General features: G+C 43.5%; 2 protein-coding genes across 2 annotated transcripts; one reads left to right on the top strand and one right to left on the bottom strand.

Moving 5' to 3' along the window:
• Window positions 1–4,648: 4,648 nt before the first annotated feature.
• LOC101773019 (transcription factor UNE12) lies at window positions 4,649–8,047 on the bottom strand. The gene is made up of 7 exons (XM_004955605.3): window positions 7,683–8,047; window positions 7,460–7,555; window positions 7,233–7,352; window positions 6,546–6,611; window positions 6,091–6,156; window positions 5,913–5,987; window positions 4,649–5,351 (listed from the first exon to the last, which is right to left on the bottom strand). The coding sequence occupies exons 1-7, from the start codon at window positions 7,896–7,898 to the stop codon at window positions 5,121–5,123; spliced, it is 870 nt and encodes a 289-aa protein (XP_004955662.1). The 5' UTR covers window positions 7,899–8,047; the 3' UTR covers window positions 4,649–5,120.
• A 3,567-nt stretch (window positions 8,048–11,614) lies between these two features.
• LOC101772614 (tryptophan synthase alpha chain) lies at window positions 11,615–15,097 on the top strand. The gene is made up of 8 exons (XM_004955604.4): window positions 11,615–11,978; window positions 12,703–12,849; window positions 12,948–13,122; window positions 13,250–13,326; window positions 13,680–13,757; window positions 14,342–14,419; window positions 14,520–14,579; window positions 14,682–15,097. The coding sequence occupies exons 1-8, from the start codon at window positions 11,751–11,753 to the stop codon at window positions 14,814–14,816; spliced, it is 978 nt and encodes a 325-aa protein (XP_004955661.1). The 5' UTR covers window positions 11,615–11,750; the 3' UTR covers window positions 14,817–15,097.
• Window positions 15,098–16,608: the final 1,511 nt, after the last annotated feature.

Genomic DNA, 16,608 nt, shown 5'->3' with positions numbered 1-16,608 from the left:
GGGAGCAGAGGGAGGGTGGGTAGGCACGGCGTGCGCGGGCGGGCGGGCGAGGGTGGCGCGGCGGAGCAAAGCAGCGTCGCGAGGCAAAGCGGCGGAGCGAAGGCTGGGACCGGGGGTCGGGGCGAAGGTCGGAGCGGAGCGGAGGCCGGGGTGGAGCTCCGGCATGGGGCGGACCGGAGGTCGACGCCCCTCCACCGGGGCCGAGCCAGAGCGGAGCGGTGTCGGGGCGGCGCGCGGGCGGCCGGCCGGCCGGCAAGCGGGCGGGTACAGTGCATTTTTTTTGTTTTTTTGAAACTTTTTAGTCCAATTGGTAATACGAATCGAGACTAAAGACCCCCCCATCTCGGAAAATTTACCCGAATGGTTTTTAGAGAGATTTGAGACCTACCAACCGGGACTAATGCCAAGTTTTCTACCAATGAATCTAGATAACTTCTCAAGATAGATGTGTAAGATAATTGTCACACCCGGTTTTAAAACAAAACCAAGTGCGACCTATATATATGTCAGGATCAAGTTTCATACATATAGTGATATCATCAGTGAATAATGGTAACAGTATCACATAAAGGAATATAAATAATGACTTACGAGTCTATTAGAGATATACAACTTAATCCTGGAAACGAAGGCTCCAGACTTCACACACAATCGATTGAGGGTCGCGTATACCTAGCACTCAGCATCGTCTTCAGCAAACCTCATAGCAACATCTTCTTCTGAGCAGTAGTTAGCAAGGGTGAGTACACTTATGGTTGGTACTTAGCAAGGCCACAAGAAATAACCAGAATAACGATTGAAGTCCATCTTCAAGTTTATTAATTATGTGAGGGTCCAAACCGCTCTTGACCATGAGCACAACTGATATATCAGTTTTACAATCTACAGAGGTTGTACACTTTTAGCACAAGTCACGTAAAAGTTCAGAAGAACTTTAGACCAACCATGCTGTGCAAAAGTAGGCACTTATCATACTACCGGGGTGTGATTACATAGGGACGAGACGGTTGCAACAGGGGGTCGCAGGCGCACGGGGCGCCCCTCTTTATACGGCGCGGGTGGCCGCAACTGGCGTGGCGGTGGCGCTGCCTGCCTGTGCAGCTCAGGAGAGAGCTGCAGGGCAGATGGGTTCAGTTGGGCCTGAACCGAGCCTTGTAGGCTCGGCCCAAAGGAGAGGTGGGGTCCACCTGCAACGAAGGAAAAGAGGGAGAGCTGGGTAGGGTTAGGGTCTGACAGGTTGGGTCAGGTTTGCTTGGATCCGGCCCGATAAGGATTTAGGGTTTATCATTTTACGAAATAAAATTTCCAGTGCAAAACAAAATCAAGATAATTCTAGATATCGTTTTTAAAGCACGAAAAATATCTAGAAAATCCCAAAAATACCAAGAAGAATCCTAGAGATAGTTTGGGATACGAGGAGTCCAAATAAAACACTTGAAGCTCATGAAAAGGGTTCTAAAGCCTTCTAATAAATAGATTTAGCTCTAGAAAATTGAGAATGAATCCAAAAAAAGCTAGAAAATTCTCAGAAGAACCTGGTCGTCGTCTAAATACATTTTAAAACATTTGCACTCAATAAACACCAAGATGCATTGACATGAATGCAACACACACAGAACAACACTATTTAATTTAGAAAAATAACCAATTGTTTTTCCGATACTACATTTCCTGTCAAGAAAAATAAATGTTGGAAAAAATTTAAAATTATGAGAAAATTATTATTTTATTATTCTTTTTAATCACATCCTGAAATCCAAAAAATTCAGGATGTGACAATAACAAAAAAAATCCTATGTGTGTTCATCAATTTAATGAGGAGCTCATAGGAAAATTCTCACATAAAAGTATCATAGTTTTCAATAATGTAACTGTGATATGAATTCAATGTGCTTGAGTACACATGCCACAATCCTAGATTTCATGTTGCCAACTAAAATATTAGAAAAAAACCACAAATAAGCAAAATCTGCACATGTTAAGGAAAGAGAGGAAAGAGAGACAGGATGCGAGAGTCTCTTTACCTGGAGTGTGGAAATTGCCAGAGCATGAACCGTCTTTGCACACCTTTGTGATCCGGTAGGACTCGAGATCAATAGTGAAAAGCCCCTCATCTGTCAGCACAAAGATGACAGCAACGCCATCCGCAAAGCCAGCTACATCAAGTGAGGCTGAGAAGACATCATGAGGAAGCAATGTCTCAATGTCAATGACTCTGCTTTGTGCCCATCCTGCATCAGTTATGTCAATTTCGATAGTATATCTGTTTTTTCTAATCATTTACACAACTTTCATGTCTACCAGAATTCACAAAAGTCTATTGCAGCGTATTGAGGCTTACATAAGCCAAAGTCAGGTTTATGAAGATGTTGCCAGAATAAAAGAGTAAGCATTCTTGTTCCCTTACTAATTATTTGCTTAATGTTGTTAACCTTGCTTTAATATTAATCTAAACCACAGAGAGTTGGACAACACGACATCAGAGAAAACTGCAGCTTGCGAAAGGGTCAGAATTCTTGAAGAGAGGCTCAAAGAGCAGACTGAGAGACGCAGAGTGAAACCAAGCAATCTCAAGAGACTGTGGCTTCTCAGAGAGAACAGCTTCGAGAACATGGGGTCCTGAAATCTGAGACGACCGAGAAGGATAGGGACCTGACCAGTTTGGGCATAATAACCCTATGGCTGAGAAAAAAGAACATATATAGACGTCCAACAGAGAAATACAGGTATAAAGTTCAAAGTTCAAACCTTTGCCTCGTAAGTTCCCATATTTTAGCGAAGTGAATGTTTTCTTTACAGTACCTTTTGTATTCCTCTGTACTCTAGTTGTAGAGGACCGGATTGGCCCTGTCGTCAGATTAATTAAAAGCAGCAAAATGGAATTCCAGAAAGCTAAATAAACAGCTCAGAAAAGCCATCAATGTGAAGAACAAGCTGGTGATAGAGTTGAAGACCTACAATGATCTTTTTGCCAAGATCCAAGGATCCACCCCTGAGATGCTAACTGATTGTCTATCCATTCTCAAAGACACCGAGAACACGATAAAGATATATAGGTCATTATGAAGATCTGTTGGCTCGTATTAACAACCTGGGAGAGGTAAACAAGCATCTACCTAAGATGCGGGAAACAATCAAAATAGCCGCAAGCATGTCTGCTTACGGACCAGTCGCCGCCATTTTTGTAAGGCTTCGTGCCTATCATGGAGACGACTTTGATCTTCAAAGGCTTCTGCTGCCATATGGACACTCAAGATTATGCTAGGATTCGAAATGCAATTGAACCCCTGGCAGCAGAGGCTGCACAAAAATATATGGACTGAATTATGGTCACTGTTGAACACCTGTAACTAATTGTGATGAAGTCTAGGTCGCATGCGCCATATATTTGTGTTGTGGCAAGATGTTATTAGATAGGCTTAGTTTTTAAGCTGAAAACCAAACATATGTTTGGTGCTACACTAAGTTACATCAAAGACAGGCAAGTTTGCTGTGATCAAGGCAAGGCAAGGTAAGGCAAAAACGCAAGGCAAGGTAACCAAAGAATAAGAACATTTTGGCCAAGAGGTGACCTCTTTTCGTTCTCTCCAACTAGAATTTAACTGATTTGGCTATTTTATTATACGGCTGATGTGCAACCTTTGTACATGTCTTCACATTGTTATAATGTTGAGCATGCATGCCAATTGCCAAAAGAAGCCACAAATAAGAAGGAACATAAAGAGATGCTATTAACAAACAATAACAACAACAGCCAGGCCAATGATGAATTGAACATTTCGACCAACCACCAACCGCACTAGCTGGAACCGGATGAGTGCAACAGTGTTATCTTTCTCAAACAGGATTCAAAAGAAGTTTACAACGGCAGATGCAGATAATATTCTTGCAAGGTACATAGAAAGCACCAGCATTTTTGCATTCCATGGAAACATTATCTCATGACAGTCAGTACATGTAACAATGGTAATCCAACTAGTACAAATAATTGTGCCAAACAATTAGCACTTTTTTGTAAAGCAAGTGCCAATGTATTCACAAAAAAGGATTCAGCATATAAAATTGACTTGACTTTATCTTGATTTCGTTTAAAAAAAATGCCCCTTTATCACCTGCCTATGATCCTTCCAGTAGTGGATTCCATCCAGGCAAAAGTACTCCAAGTCTGCACCAGAGCACCAGCTATGAACACCACCTTTCAAGTTTCAACTACTTGCTGTCAACAGCACGTCAACAACAGGTAAACTTCACACAAGCGTCAAACATCCAGGGCTGGTGACAATCAGATTAGCAGACTCATGACGGAAACTTGGAAGGAAAACCTGCCATCGACGGCAATGAACAGTGCGACAACAGCTGTTACCCACACCCTAAGATAAAAGGTGGCAGCATGAATCCTGAACACATGTTAAGTCAGCCTAGAGGAATATATATAGCTTCAGGTATGAACCAGTAGCACAAAAAGGGGCTAAAACTTTAACAGACAGTTCTTATCAAGACGGCGACTTGTAGACAGAAAAGTGAAGCCCAGGAGGAGCACGCTCCCACTAGCAAGCCGATCATCGCACGCTCAGCCTCCATTGACCGAGACCTCCATCCACACACTGGAAAAATTGACAGGATATCACGCCACCATTTGACACCGACGTCACCTTCCATCTCAACATTCTTTCAAATTTCGTCAACCATTTGCTCAGACTTACGCACATACATCAGCAGCCCCTTTTCATCAGTCCAAACATCCACTACCAAAAGGGTGACCAGCCCTACCACAAAGTGTTTGGCTAGTGCACTACAGACCCAAAAGGAAACAGCATGAGAGCAGGCTAGACTCTTTGGTAGCTCTACCCATCACTTGCACTCATAGGCACATTGAAAGATGTATGAGCCTGAGTAGAATATTGCTTACCATACCTTGCAATCAAAGCTGCTTTGAACAAAATAGGGAAAGGGGAGGCTACATCATATACCAATTTAACTGATTCGAGAGGGGATGATCTTTTAGGTCCTTTCCTACTTCACGGTTAGCACATTGAAACGCTCGGTATATCATACACTTTGGATATATCGATGCCTAATAGTATTAGGGGTGAATGCACGCTAAAGTTGATGTTACTATACTACGAAGATGTATTGGGTTCAGGCTTCAACGAGTGGCCATCCTGGGGGTTTTGAGTGTCGTAGATTGCCATTGCAAGCGAAATCGGCATCATGCATAGCGCTTTGGACTGGAGGAACTGCATCGCTGCCCCGATGTCTTCTTCCATCAGCTTTGCTACCTGCTTCTCTGTGCCATCAGTTGACCACTTCTCCCATATGTGCTGTGTGCTCCCACTGTCACTTGCCTCACCCTAGTAGTTCAAGCAAGATTCAGTTTACAGTGTAAAAGATATGGTGCAACTCATGAACGAAGACACAAAAGAAAACTACCATGAGTCTGTTAATCAAGAAAGCATCATGGCTGTGTTATATTATCATTCACCATTATCAGTGCAGCCATGCTATGAAAGTACAAAATTGACAAACCATATGTTTTCAAGATTGGTTGCTGAAGAAAGGTCAGCCCACAGTAAAAGCAGGCCTAGCCACATAAGCTCTACCAATAAAACAAAATTGGCATTTCCTTGATAGATGTAGAAAATATAACCATGACCAGTCAACTCAGTAGTAAACATAGAATATTCTTTACCAACAAACAGCAATAGGTGTGGTCGTTGCTGAATCATAAAAGCCAAGAATGCATACATGCAAATAATCTGTGGCAACTAACCTAAATACAAACAGTTATATCTCTGTTCTGTTCTATATATGCAAAAGGGGTTGAATAATTTGTGAAAATTAGCAACCATTTTAATCAAAATAATTTCATAATGAGCTACTAGCATAAAACCCTATATTTTTCCGAGTGTTACCTTAACTGAGAGTGGAATATCAGCAACCAGCTGCGCAACTGCACCAGCACCACCCAGTCTGCTCATACTCAAAACCTGCAAATTTAGAACAGTTTCCCATATTAGATAGATAAAAGACATTGGATGTTTAATGTTGTTTATGATGTTAAAGACAACACTACATTTAAAAAAAGCATACCTTTACTTGAAGCCTAAGAAACTTCACATAATCAAGGATCTCATCTAGCATGGCTGCCCTATCTGTCTGCAGAGTTTGAAGCAATACATCAAGCTTACTGTTCAACTTTTTGGAGTTACAGCTCGAAGCTCAATATCCAGTTGATACGGTAACGTTTCTCGTTCATAAAATTCACATAACTATTCAACTGAACCAAGCGTGGATTCATGTTATTTCAAGCGACATGCAAAATACTGTTGGTGAACACAATTATGTACTTATGAGGGAACAATAATTATCACCTCTGCAAATAATCATGTTCATAAGACAAAAAGAACTAGACGCACTATGAGAAACCCTGCTGTCAGGTCATCATAAGCCTGGACCACTTGCTGAAAATTCCATGCTAGGCATGTCAAACACGCAAGTCCTGGCATGCTTATAATGAGATCCGGAAATATGGCATGAATTATTACCTTGTTTGTGTTGGGGACCAATTCCTGCAATGCCCTCATCCTTTCTGCTATTCTCTCTCTCCTTAGCTGCACCAAAGCAGATGGAGGTTAAAGAAAGAACTGCTAAGAACCCTATGAGAATTCAGGAAAAAAATAGTATAAATAGAAAGGAAGGATAAAAAAAGATGTGGGCAACCAGCCAGCCATTCCATTCTTAATGGCTATTGTAATGCATGACCTCAGTACCATGTGGTTTACACCTTGAAACACAATCATTAGATACCTCTCTGGTAATCATAGCACCCTCACTACAAAACAAGTTTCCCGTTTGATGTATGAACTGTCCAAAAGGTGGTGACTTCCAACACAATGCAACATCATGGTTACGCGGCAAGTAGCTCATGATGCTTAAACAGCACGCCATATGCCGCCACCACAACAGCCACCCAACAGCTTAGATATGAAAGCAACCTTTTCCTTAAACACATCCAATTACTTGCACCGCAACATCCGCTATAATCTAGCTTTAACCCAAGGCAATCTTGTGAGCAAGTGACCTTCTTTATAACAGAAAACGGCGCCCGAAATCTCGTGGTCACTACTGGCCAGATCAGCCACAAATTTCGCTAACGTTTGCACCAAGATGATGACATAGCAGCCTAAATTGCAACGGTTTTTAGTTTAGCTGGATAATTTAACAGCTATTACCCTCTCAGCGATGCTGTGGGGATCGGTCGCCTGCCCCCGCCGTGCCCGCACCTTGGGCCGCGGTGCCGGTGGCTGCGGCGCCATGGCTCCCTCACCCGGCTTCGGCTGCGCGTGGAACATCTGCAAGTAACTGACAAGAATCAGCAGCAGCCTCCAAAACTCCCCAAAGTAAAGGAAACGGAACATAGCATTCAGATGGGACGCAAAATTGGGCGTGCGGGTGCTACCTGGGGAGGCGGCGGGCCGCGGAGGTGCGGCTGCTGCACGCCGCCGCCGCCGAACACCGGCGGGAAGAGGCCGGCGAGCTGCACGGGGTCCCGGTCCTGCAAAGAGCACGCGCACCCTCGGTCAGGACTCAGGAGTCAGTCGGTCAGTGCACTTCGACTAGTGAAACAACAGGGGCCAGCCGAAGGGGGGCCACTCGCGCGGCGTGGGGGGGGAGGAGCTCACCTGCTTGGCGGCGCCTGCTGAGGCCTCGGCGGCGGCGTCGAGGCTGAGGGCGAGGGGGAAGGGGTGGTCCCCACCGTGGAGGCCGGCTGCAGCGCCCGCGTGCCCGTGCCCCCCGCCGGCGCCGGCGGGGGCCGCGGAGGGGAAGGCAAAGAAGTGCTCGAGGAAGTCGTCCTCGGCGCCCCCCGGCGGCGGAGGAGGCGGCGGCTGGCCCGCCATGGCCGGCGACGGGGAGGGGGGAGGGAGGGAGGGGCCCCACGCGTCAGGGGCCGAAGCTTCCGGTGGCTCGCGACAAGAGAGACAAGGGGGGAATGCGGTCGGCTCTCCTTTGCTGGGGAAGTGTGAAGGACTGAAGGCGTAGGGAGGAGGGGAGGGGAGGTTTGGCGTTTCTTTAGTAGAGGGGAGAAGGCGAGGGGTTATGGGCCGTGGGCCGTTGGTAGGGCCCAGCTGCTCGGGATGCAGACAGAATATGCGGCTGGGCTTCATTCCTTAAAAAAACAAAAACTTATTGTGGACTCCATCCCTACAGAATTTTTTTTTTGCAAAAACCAACCCATATATATCTAAATTTTGAGATACCACGCTATAAAATGTCTTTGCAAATGAGCACCGCTTGATCCACTCCATTGTGAAAATCCATCTTCCTACACACACACACACGAACTTGATGATGCTTAGGTGCGAGGAGGCACTACAAGTTGAGATTAGCTGATTCAAGTTTGTACTGGTCTTGGATTATGGTTATTCATCGTGTTGGCGTGGAGACAATTTTTTAGATAGAAGCGCAAAAAACTTAAGATTTTCATCCGTGATTCTTTTGGTAGAAGCTCTAAAAATGTTGGTTTGTACTTTTTTATAAAACTTTGATAAAGACTATATTAACAGCTCCTTATTGGCAAAAAAGTATGAATTGACTTAACATATGTATGGTAGGTGGTTTTTTGCATAGAAAGATATGAGAGTAGGTCTAAGAAAGTTGCCTTACAAGTTACTACCTCTGTCTATAAATATATGATATTTAAGATTTAAGATAAGTTAGTTTAAAAATAAACTAATTAGCTTTTTCTAAATTTTATATATTTATGGGGGAGTAGAAACTTAGAATCTCGAAACAAGAGTGACGTACGGGGTGGTATCTACAATTTTCCCTTCCTTATACATAAGTCAAGCTGAGCATTTTTTTTTTAAAAAAAAAGAGATGTCAAGACAATTCACTAAAGAGGCTGCGAGTTTTGCAAAAAAAATAGCCAAGTTACTTAGACCATTCTTATTCTTATTGCAAGTTTCACGAGAGTTTCAATCTCATCAAATGAGATGACACGTAGGTAAAAACAATAACATGGCATGAAATTTATAAGGGGAGAGAGGAGTTGGGTTTCATGAGGATGAAATCTTGTGTACACAAGTACCTAGACTGAGAAACTAGAATGAAACCTCCATTAAGAACAATTTGTTTCATCTCCATAAATTTTGTCGATCCCATATGATTAGTGTGCTAGTACTTAATTTAGGTATAATTACAAGTGGTTACATATTCATATGGCATATTTGATCTCAACATCGTGCAACAATTAAATGTTATGCCTAACCTATGAAATCGGAAATGAACTTGTTCGTTGTGAGGGGTTGTTTCATTCATCAATATAAATCTTTAGAGATGATGTGGCACTCTTGGAAATAGCGTAGTGAAACTCTCCACTGAGAATGGTCTTAGAGGGTGTTTGGATCCATGAACTAATTTTTAGTTTGGGTCACATCGGATGTTTGTATACCAATTAGAATGGCTAAATGTGAACTAATTATAAAACTAATTGCATAAGCCGTGGCTAATTCACGAGACGAATCTATTAAGCCTAATTAATCCATGATAAGCATATATTTACTATAGTAACACATGGTCAAATTATGGACTAATTAGGCTTATTTGTCTCGCGCATTAGCCTTCATTTATGGAATTAATTTTTATAATTAATCTATATATTTAATAGTTCTAATTAGTATCTAAACATTCGATATTCGATATTCGATACGATAGGAACTAAACTTTTATCCCTATCTTCAAACAGGGCCTTAGATTTCTCTCGTACTAAAATCAAATCAAGGGCGGTGGAAGGAAAAGTCACTGGCATTCTCAGTTTCATTTCATCCATGGCATACCAAACACAAATCTCAATACATATTCGCTCCATGAATTTTGTACACCGCCAACTGTCTCATGCGACTGCGATTTGCGTGCTTGGCTGCAGCGGAGCATCGCCGCCGTTCACGCCAGGAACGGGCGGATCCAACCGTCGCGCCAGCCGGAGCACAGGATATCCACTCGGAGTCTCGGAGAGGGACTTGCCTGCGTTGCTAGCTGACCATCACCAGGCGTCGAAAGCCGATTAGTGATGACCGCTTCAATAGAGAAAAAAAATTCAAAAAGGAGAGAAAAGTAAAGAAAGAATCCTGTGATGACCGACCGGGTTAGCGAAGAAAGAAAGCCTCCTTCCTTTCTCCTCTCCCGTCCAAAAGCAAACAGAGGCAGAGCTGCGGAGAGCGCGAATGAAACAGCCTGCGTACAGCGTGCTGATCCGACCGCCCGGACGTCCTGGCGCTGCCCGTCATTTTCCAGGCTGACGCCTCGCGTGTCCTACGTTTTGGGCACTTGTCACGGTCGTTTTTCCTTTTTTTTTTCTAAAAAAAAGAATATGTCGTTTTCCTCTCGACCACTGGCTCGCTGCTACCCCTCCATTCCAAATTATAGATCGTTTTAGTTTTATTAGATTCATAAATCTTATTATACACTTAGATATATCAATATCTAGATGCATAATAATATTTATATATTAAAAAAAGTTAAAATCGACGTAGGAATTACTACGTTCGATTGTTTTTGTTTTCCTTTTTTTTTATAAAACGTTTGATCGTTGTTGGGCTTTGAATGGTGCCCGGCCCGGTCGACGGGCGGACGGCGTTCGGGTGCCCGTCCTTCCCTGCTGTTTCCTCTCCTCGGCGGAGGGCAAGGACCGGCGTCGCCGCGCGTGCTGGTCCCGGTGCCGTTCTTCAAATCGAACTACCCAACCCAACAGCTTTTGTGTTTTTCTTTTTCCAACGCTGATTTAGCGCACGCTAAACGAGCTTTTAGTCTTTTACTTCACAACAAAAAATGTGTACCACTCCTAGCTTGCAACCTGGTAGACGTTTTTGGTAGGTGGCCAGTAGCGTTGGTGTTTCTTGATGACAGAGAATCAACATACATAATACATTTTTTATCGAGTAAAGAGAAGAGAATTACTAGCAGATATAGTTTTTTATATATGAAATGTGTAGAGGCATCACACGTAAACTTGGCGTGGTCTGAAATGGTAAAGTTCGATCACCATGCAAACTTATTGTAGGTTAAAATTTATCGATTCGATTTCAAATCCTAAACTCTAAATGGATGTACTTCCTCCGTCCCAAAAGCAAGTAAATTTTACGATACATTAACAAGAGGTATAATAACATTTATTGTTTATATTTATTAACGTTAATTGGCTGCTGCATGCACACGGGTATATGCCAAGTTGAATATTATTGACTAATTTGTTTTTTAAGTGAGGGAGTAGCACTGTTTTTTTTTTAATGGCACGTTAAATGTCTGCAGTGACTTTTATCTTTTATCCACCTCAAGATCCGTCGATTCAATTTCGGATATCCTCACATGCATGAGAGTCCGACGCTCACAATTACGCCGCGCACGTGCTGGGCATGGAGATTCGCGATCCCATATGTTTATTTAAAATACGAAAATCTAAGCGGAAAACGCCGTGGAGAGTCAGACGCCTCCTCACTGCCACTGACACATGCGTGGGCCCACAGGCGCCCGTTCGTCGCGTCCATCTCGGCCCACCAACCCCCCCCCCCCGCCGGGCCTTCCCCGTCGTTAAATGGGCAACGCCACCAGGTCACCACCTCACGCTCTCTCCCTCCCCCACCCCTATCCCCCACGAGCTCGGCGTGGGCGCGTGGTGCACGTGAGGCAGCCAGCTAGGCAGAGCGGAGCCACCACCGCCGCCACCACCAACCCCGCATCCTCCTCACTCAGCCATGGCGTTCGCGCTCAAGGCCGCCGCCTCCACCGCCGGGTCGGCGTCGTTCGCCGCCGCGGGGCCCAGGAGGGGCGCCGCGGCGGCTCCGGGGAGGGTCTCGTTCCGGGGCGCCGCGCCCGTGGTCGCCGTAAGGACGGCGGCGGCGGCCGCGCCTGCGGCGGCCGCCGTGGCGGAGGACAAGCGCAGCATCTCCGGCACCTTCGCCGGCCTCAAGGAGCAGGGGAAGGTGAGAGCGCCCGAATCATCACCCTACACGACAAATCCTTCTCTCTTCTTTTTTTTTTCTTAGAAAAAAAGACGTGCGATTTGTTGCTCTGGGTCCATTGGGTGGCTCTGGGTGCGTCTGATCTTGCGGGCAGGTAGCACGAGTACGATCCGGTTGGTTGGCATAGGATGCGTCGCGGATTCTAGGCGTTGACTGACTGTGGTTACGACTGCGTCGTACTGTTTTTACTCACATTTTTTATTTGGGAGGTGAATTCGTGTCGAGGTCGTCCAGATCGGTCATGGTTCGGGTGATGTGAGCCGTGGATGAACCAGGCCTGTCCATTTCTGCCTTGGCCATGGTAGTCTTGTATTCTGGCGCATAATGATGCGGATTGTGGGGAGTAAAATATTGCTGGTGTGTAGGATGCATATAAGATTCAGTTCCTCCAAGTGATCAGTGTTAGGTTTGGTTGGGTAAATTCCTAGTATGCAATTGCATTTTTCCGGGGATCCCCTGAATGCGCCGATGACGTGTGGGGCGCCGCATGACAGTCACACATTTTGCCGCTAGAGACAAAATCCATATGTTTGCGTCGTAAGATTTACATTTCAGAGCACAACTATACTCAAGTTGCTGAGATTAGGTGAGATGTATCATTGAAGATCAGCATTTGAGTTCCAAACTTCAATTTCTTTCATCTATATTGTCTAGTTTAAGTTCACTAATATCTGAAAATCTCCAGACTGCCCTTGTTCCCTTCATCACTGCTGGTGACCCTGACTTGGCCACCACAGCAAAGGCGCTCAAGATCCTTGATGCGTGTGGTTCAGACGTGATTGAATTGGGTGTGCCTTACTCTGATCCATTGGCTGATGGCCCAGTTATTCAGGTAAGTCACAGAGTGCCCCTGCTATATGTGCTCTTATTTCCTGTTGTGCTCGTATGCCTCTGCTTATGAGTTATTGACTTTTGGTTGCACCATTTTAGGCCTCTGCAACACGTGCGCTAGCAAAAGGCACCACTTTTGAGGATGTCATCTCCATGGTTAAGGAGGTGATACCTGAGCTGTCCTGCCCCCTGGCACTTTTCACATATTATAACCCAATTCTGAAGCGCGGAATCCCAAACTTCATGGCTATTGTTAAGGAAGCTGGTGTACATGGTAATGTTTTTTATGTAACAGCACAGTTAAATCTTCACAGCTGATATTGTATAGGATTTGGATTAGCTTCACAGAAATTCTTTTTCCAGTGTGATAATCAAGTTACTTATGTATTACTACTGTGCAGGCCTTGTGGTCCCTGATGTTCCTCTGGAAGAGACAGATGTTTTGAGGAGTGAGGCTGCCAAGAACAACCTAGAGCTGGTAGGACCCTTCTCATAATATGATGTACACTTTAACATGTTACATTTTTACACCTGTTGTCCTGGACATTTTTTGGGGCAAAGAGGATCAAGAGTTCCTGCTGAACTCTGTTTTTTTTAAGAGGTCTTATTAGATAGTTATTTAACTCCTGGTACAAAATTATAACATATAACTATTGTTTTGCTGCAACTGCAAGTAAATGAGAAGCTATATCTACTCAGTAGTGATAGTTTTCTTAGAACAGTAACAGATGAGCTCATTGGTAAACAAAATATGCATCTATGCAGTTTGAGGTAACATTGTTTGTAATGCCAGCTGTTTGATAGGATCTACTTTTTATGAGTGTTTTTCAGGTTCTACTGACAACACCAACCACACCAAATGAAAGAATGGAGAAAATTGCAGAGGTTTCAGAAGGATTTATTTATCTTGTGAGTGTCTCAAACTCTGTAGCTGTTAAAATATCTTTTCTCATTCTGCATTCCTCTGATCCCTAATCAATAATTTGCACCTTAGGCTAGTTAAATTAGTAGATAAAGGTTTAAGAAGAACAACTGTGTACTGTGTACAATAGACCTATTACACACAGAGTCTGCAATGAACAGCCTATGCCATTTCAAGTTGACCGCATAAACCTAGAAAACACATGTAGCTGCTCTGCCAAACTTTCCTGAAAGAAGGTTTTACTTAGTACTGTTTGAAAACCAGAGCTTACAAACCAATGTGAAACATTTGGATATTTAGCCTCTGTCACCAAGAAGACTTCCTGGTGGTAGCTGTGCTAACATGCTCAGACCGAGTGACCAACTGAGATATGTAATGGCAAAAGAAGCTATAGTTTGAAAAGACATGCACCTGACTGCTTTTCCTTTACTTTACTATGCGGATTTTGCATGATAGCTAATTGGGATTCACCCTGTACTTTGAACTTTACCATTACTGGAACTCTTTTAATATGTTTGATAATAGACAATTGGATGCATGATGTTTCGGTTCTAACCTCTATGCTATTCAGGTAAGCACTGTTGGAGTTACTGGTACACGTGCGAATGTAAGCAGCAAGGTGGAATCTCTTCTTCAGGATATCAAGAAGGTTTGCAATTGCATCTTTTAATGCTACTTGGAGAAGTAGTATTAGTACCTAAGTAGTGTCCAAAGGTCACAATGCTAATACCATGTGTTGCTTTTCATAGGTCACAGAGAAACCCGTGGCAGTTGGCTTTGGTGTGTCGACTCCTGAGCATGTGAAGCAGGTAAATCATAATTTGCACTATTCCTGCTAAGTACAGTATCTGGGATTAATACTACTCGTTGCTGGTCTGACACCCTGGTCGATCCATTGTTGTATAATTCAGATCGCAGGATGGGGTGCAGATGGTGTTATCGTCGGTAGTGCGATGGTTAGGCTATTGGGGGAAGCTGCTTCTCCTGAAGAAGGATTGAAGAAGCTCGAAGAGTTAGCCAAGAACCTGAGGGCTGCACTGGCATGAACCAACCATTTTCTTGAGAAAAAACACCGAATATTTTTTCCCAGTTTAGGATTGCGGGGCTGTTGTTTTGTAGCGAAAATAATTATGTCCTTATGTTGAATGCTCAAATGAATAAATCAAGGCCATATGTGTTAGAAGTGCAGAAGACATTGTTCATATGCATAGCACCTAGGGAATATGAATAAGGTCAGAATCATGAATAGCTGTTTCTCAATGAATCCTACCATTTGAACAAGATGTGCCTCCATTGTGTTTATGGATGAGGTGGCACGATTGTCGAAGGTGTTACTTCTGTCCATTCTTTCCCTAACCTGATATTTGAACAAGTCGACAGCTCAATAAGGTAGGTAAAATGTATGGCATGTATGGGAAGCAGTGAGCTCGTGTCAAGATTGAAGTGAACCGTTAATGCTTGCTTGTATTGTACGCCGGCCAATCAAATAAATTGGTCAATGTGCTAATAGACTTCTTTGTTCTGTTTCTATAGATGGATGCCAAATACTTGTTCAGAAGGACAGCTTCCATTTTATCTTCATCCAGGCATCCGATGCTAAGATTTTTAATGGGAGAAAGGTACCTTAAACATCATTCAAGGAAGCAAATCCAACTTTGATGTTTGACTCTCAAACGAGGAAGAACACCGATGTGTCGACTTGAAAACTGAACTTTTTGTTGAATCGTTGGATTTATTGTACGTTTGTGCAGTTGCCAACGAGAACATCCATGAGAGGATGGTAGCTAGTAACAATGGAGTACATAATGACACAATATTAAAGTTGATTGAAAATGTATTTTCCATATTATTAACAAGAAGACCATGTAGAAGATACGCGCAAATCCTAAGTACAAGTATTTTTCATTTTCACAAGAAAAAGCGAGTTTAGTTGATCAAACGATGAAACATAACTCTATTTTCCATCAGCAGAAGTGACTCCGAAGGTTCAGGTTGATCAAATGATGAAGCACAAGAAGACCAGATTTATTTTACATTCTGCTTTGATGGAACATCAAGTTAGTTCACAGCATACAATCAAATTGCTCCTTTTTCTTCCCATTGTGCACAATCCTTCATTCAATTAAATAAATGATGTCCTGTTCTCTAGAAATGTGCTTGCCGGTTCTCTCTGGTGTTGATGAATGGAGTATGTGCATTACTTCCGAGGGGTAGCAAGAACGGAACCTAAATCCGCATGGTTTGTTCTGCACAGCAACGCGTACAAGCGTTGTTGGATCCAAGATGTATCTGTCGCTAGCTTACAACGCACTTTTGCACATCGTACCAACGCATAGATGTGCGCTGTAACGGACCCTTGCAACGCATATGATCCTCCATACCAACGCATTGACTATATGTTTGTTAGGGTTCACACCTTGTAGGTTTATATTTGGGTGTGTCGTGTTTATATTTCTTGTAGGTTTTCCATAATATAATCAGGATTGAAGATATGAACAAATACTAGAAGGAAAGCGAGTAAAATGACAAGCATTGACAAACCACAATATCTAGCATCATAAAAGTCAGTGGTTAAGTCATATTTTATTATGTACTTATTAAACATAAAAATGTGGTTGGATCTATGAGCGTGCCTTATTTATGCACATGTGTGAAAACATTCATACAAAATTATTTTATAATAATAATAATATCACCAGGAATGACATATTTTTAAGGGATAAATTCCTTTGCTTCCAGTGCGAGTAGTGCTCCCAACCCCACCTTGAACGCGTGCCTCCGGTCCAATATCAATTATACGGGTGGGGGTCCATGTGTCAGTGAGACATTGCTGACAAA

Source organism: Setaria italica, chromosome II (assembly GCF_000263155.2).
Source record: "Setaria italica strain Yugu1 chromosome II, Setaria_italica_v2.0, whole genome shotgun sequence".
NCBI classification, from domain to species: Eukaryota; Viridiplantae; Streptophyta; class Magnoliopsida; order Poales; family Poaceae; genus Setaria; species Setaria italica.
The sequence above is the reverse complement of the archived record's forward strand: the minus strand, read 5'-3'. Positions and strand labels throughout refer to the sequence as shown.

Bases quoted from the DNA above. Each gene is read 5' to 3' on its own strand.
- LOC101772614 (XM_004955604.4), top strand. From the start codon at position 11,751: ATGGCGTTCGCGCTCAAGGCCGCCGCCTCCACCGCCGGGTCGGCGTCG. The intron at 11,979-12,702 runs GTGAGAGCGCCC...GAAAATCTCCAG, and splicing joins GCCTCAAGGAGCAGGGGAAG to ACTGCCCTTGTTCCCTTCAT. The intron at 12,850-12,947 runs GTAAGTCACAGA...GCACCATTTTAG, and splicing joins CTGATGGCCCAGTTATTCAG to GCCTCTGCAACACGTGCGCT.
- LOC101773019 (XM_004955605.3), bottom strand. From the start codon at position 7,898: ATGGCGGGCCAGCCGCCGCCTCCTCCGCCGCCGGGGGGCGCCGAGGAC. The intron at 7,353-7,459 runs GTAGCACCCGCA...AGTTACTTGCAG, and splicing joins GCGGCCCGCCGCCTCCCCAG to ATGTTCCACGCGCAGCCGAA. The intron at 6,612-7,232 runs GTAATAGCTGTT...GCTTTGGTGCAG, and splicing joins CCCACAGCATCGCTGAGAGG to CTAAGGAGAGAGAGAATAGC.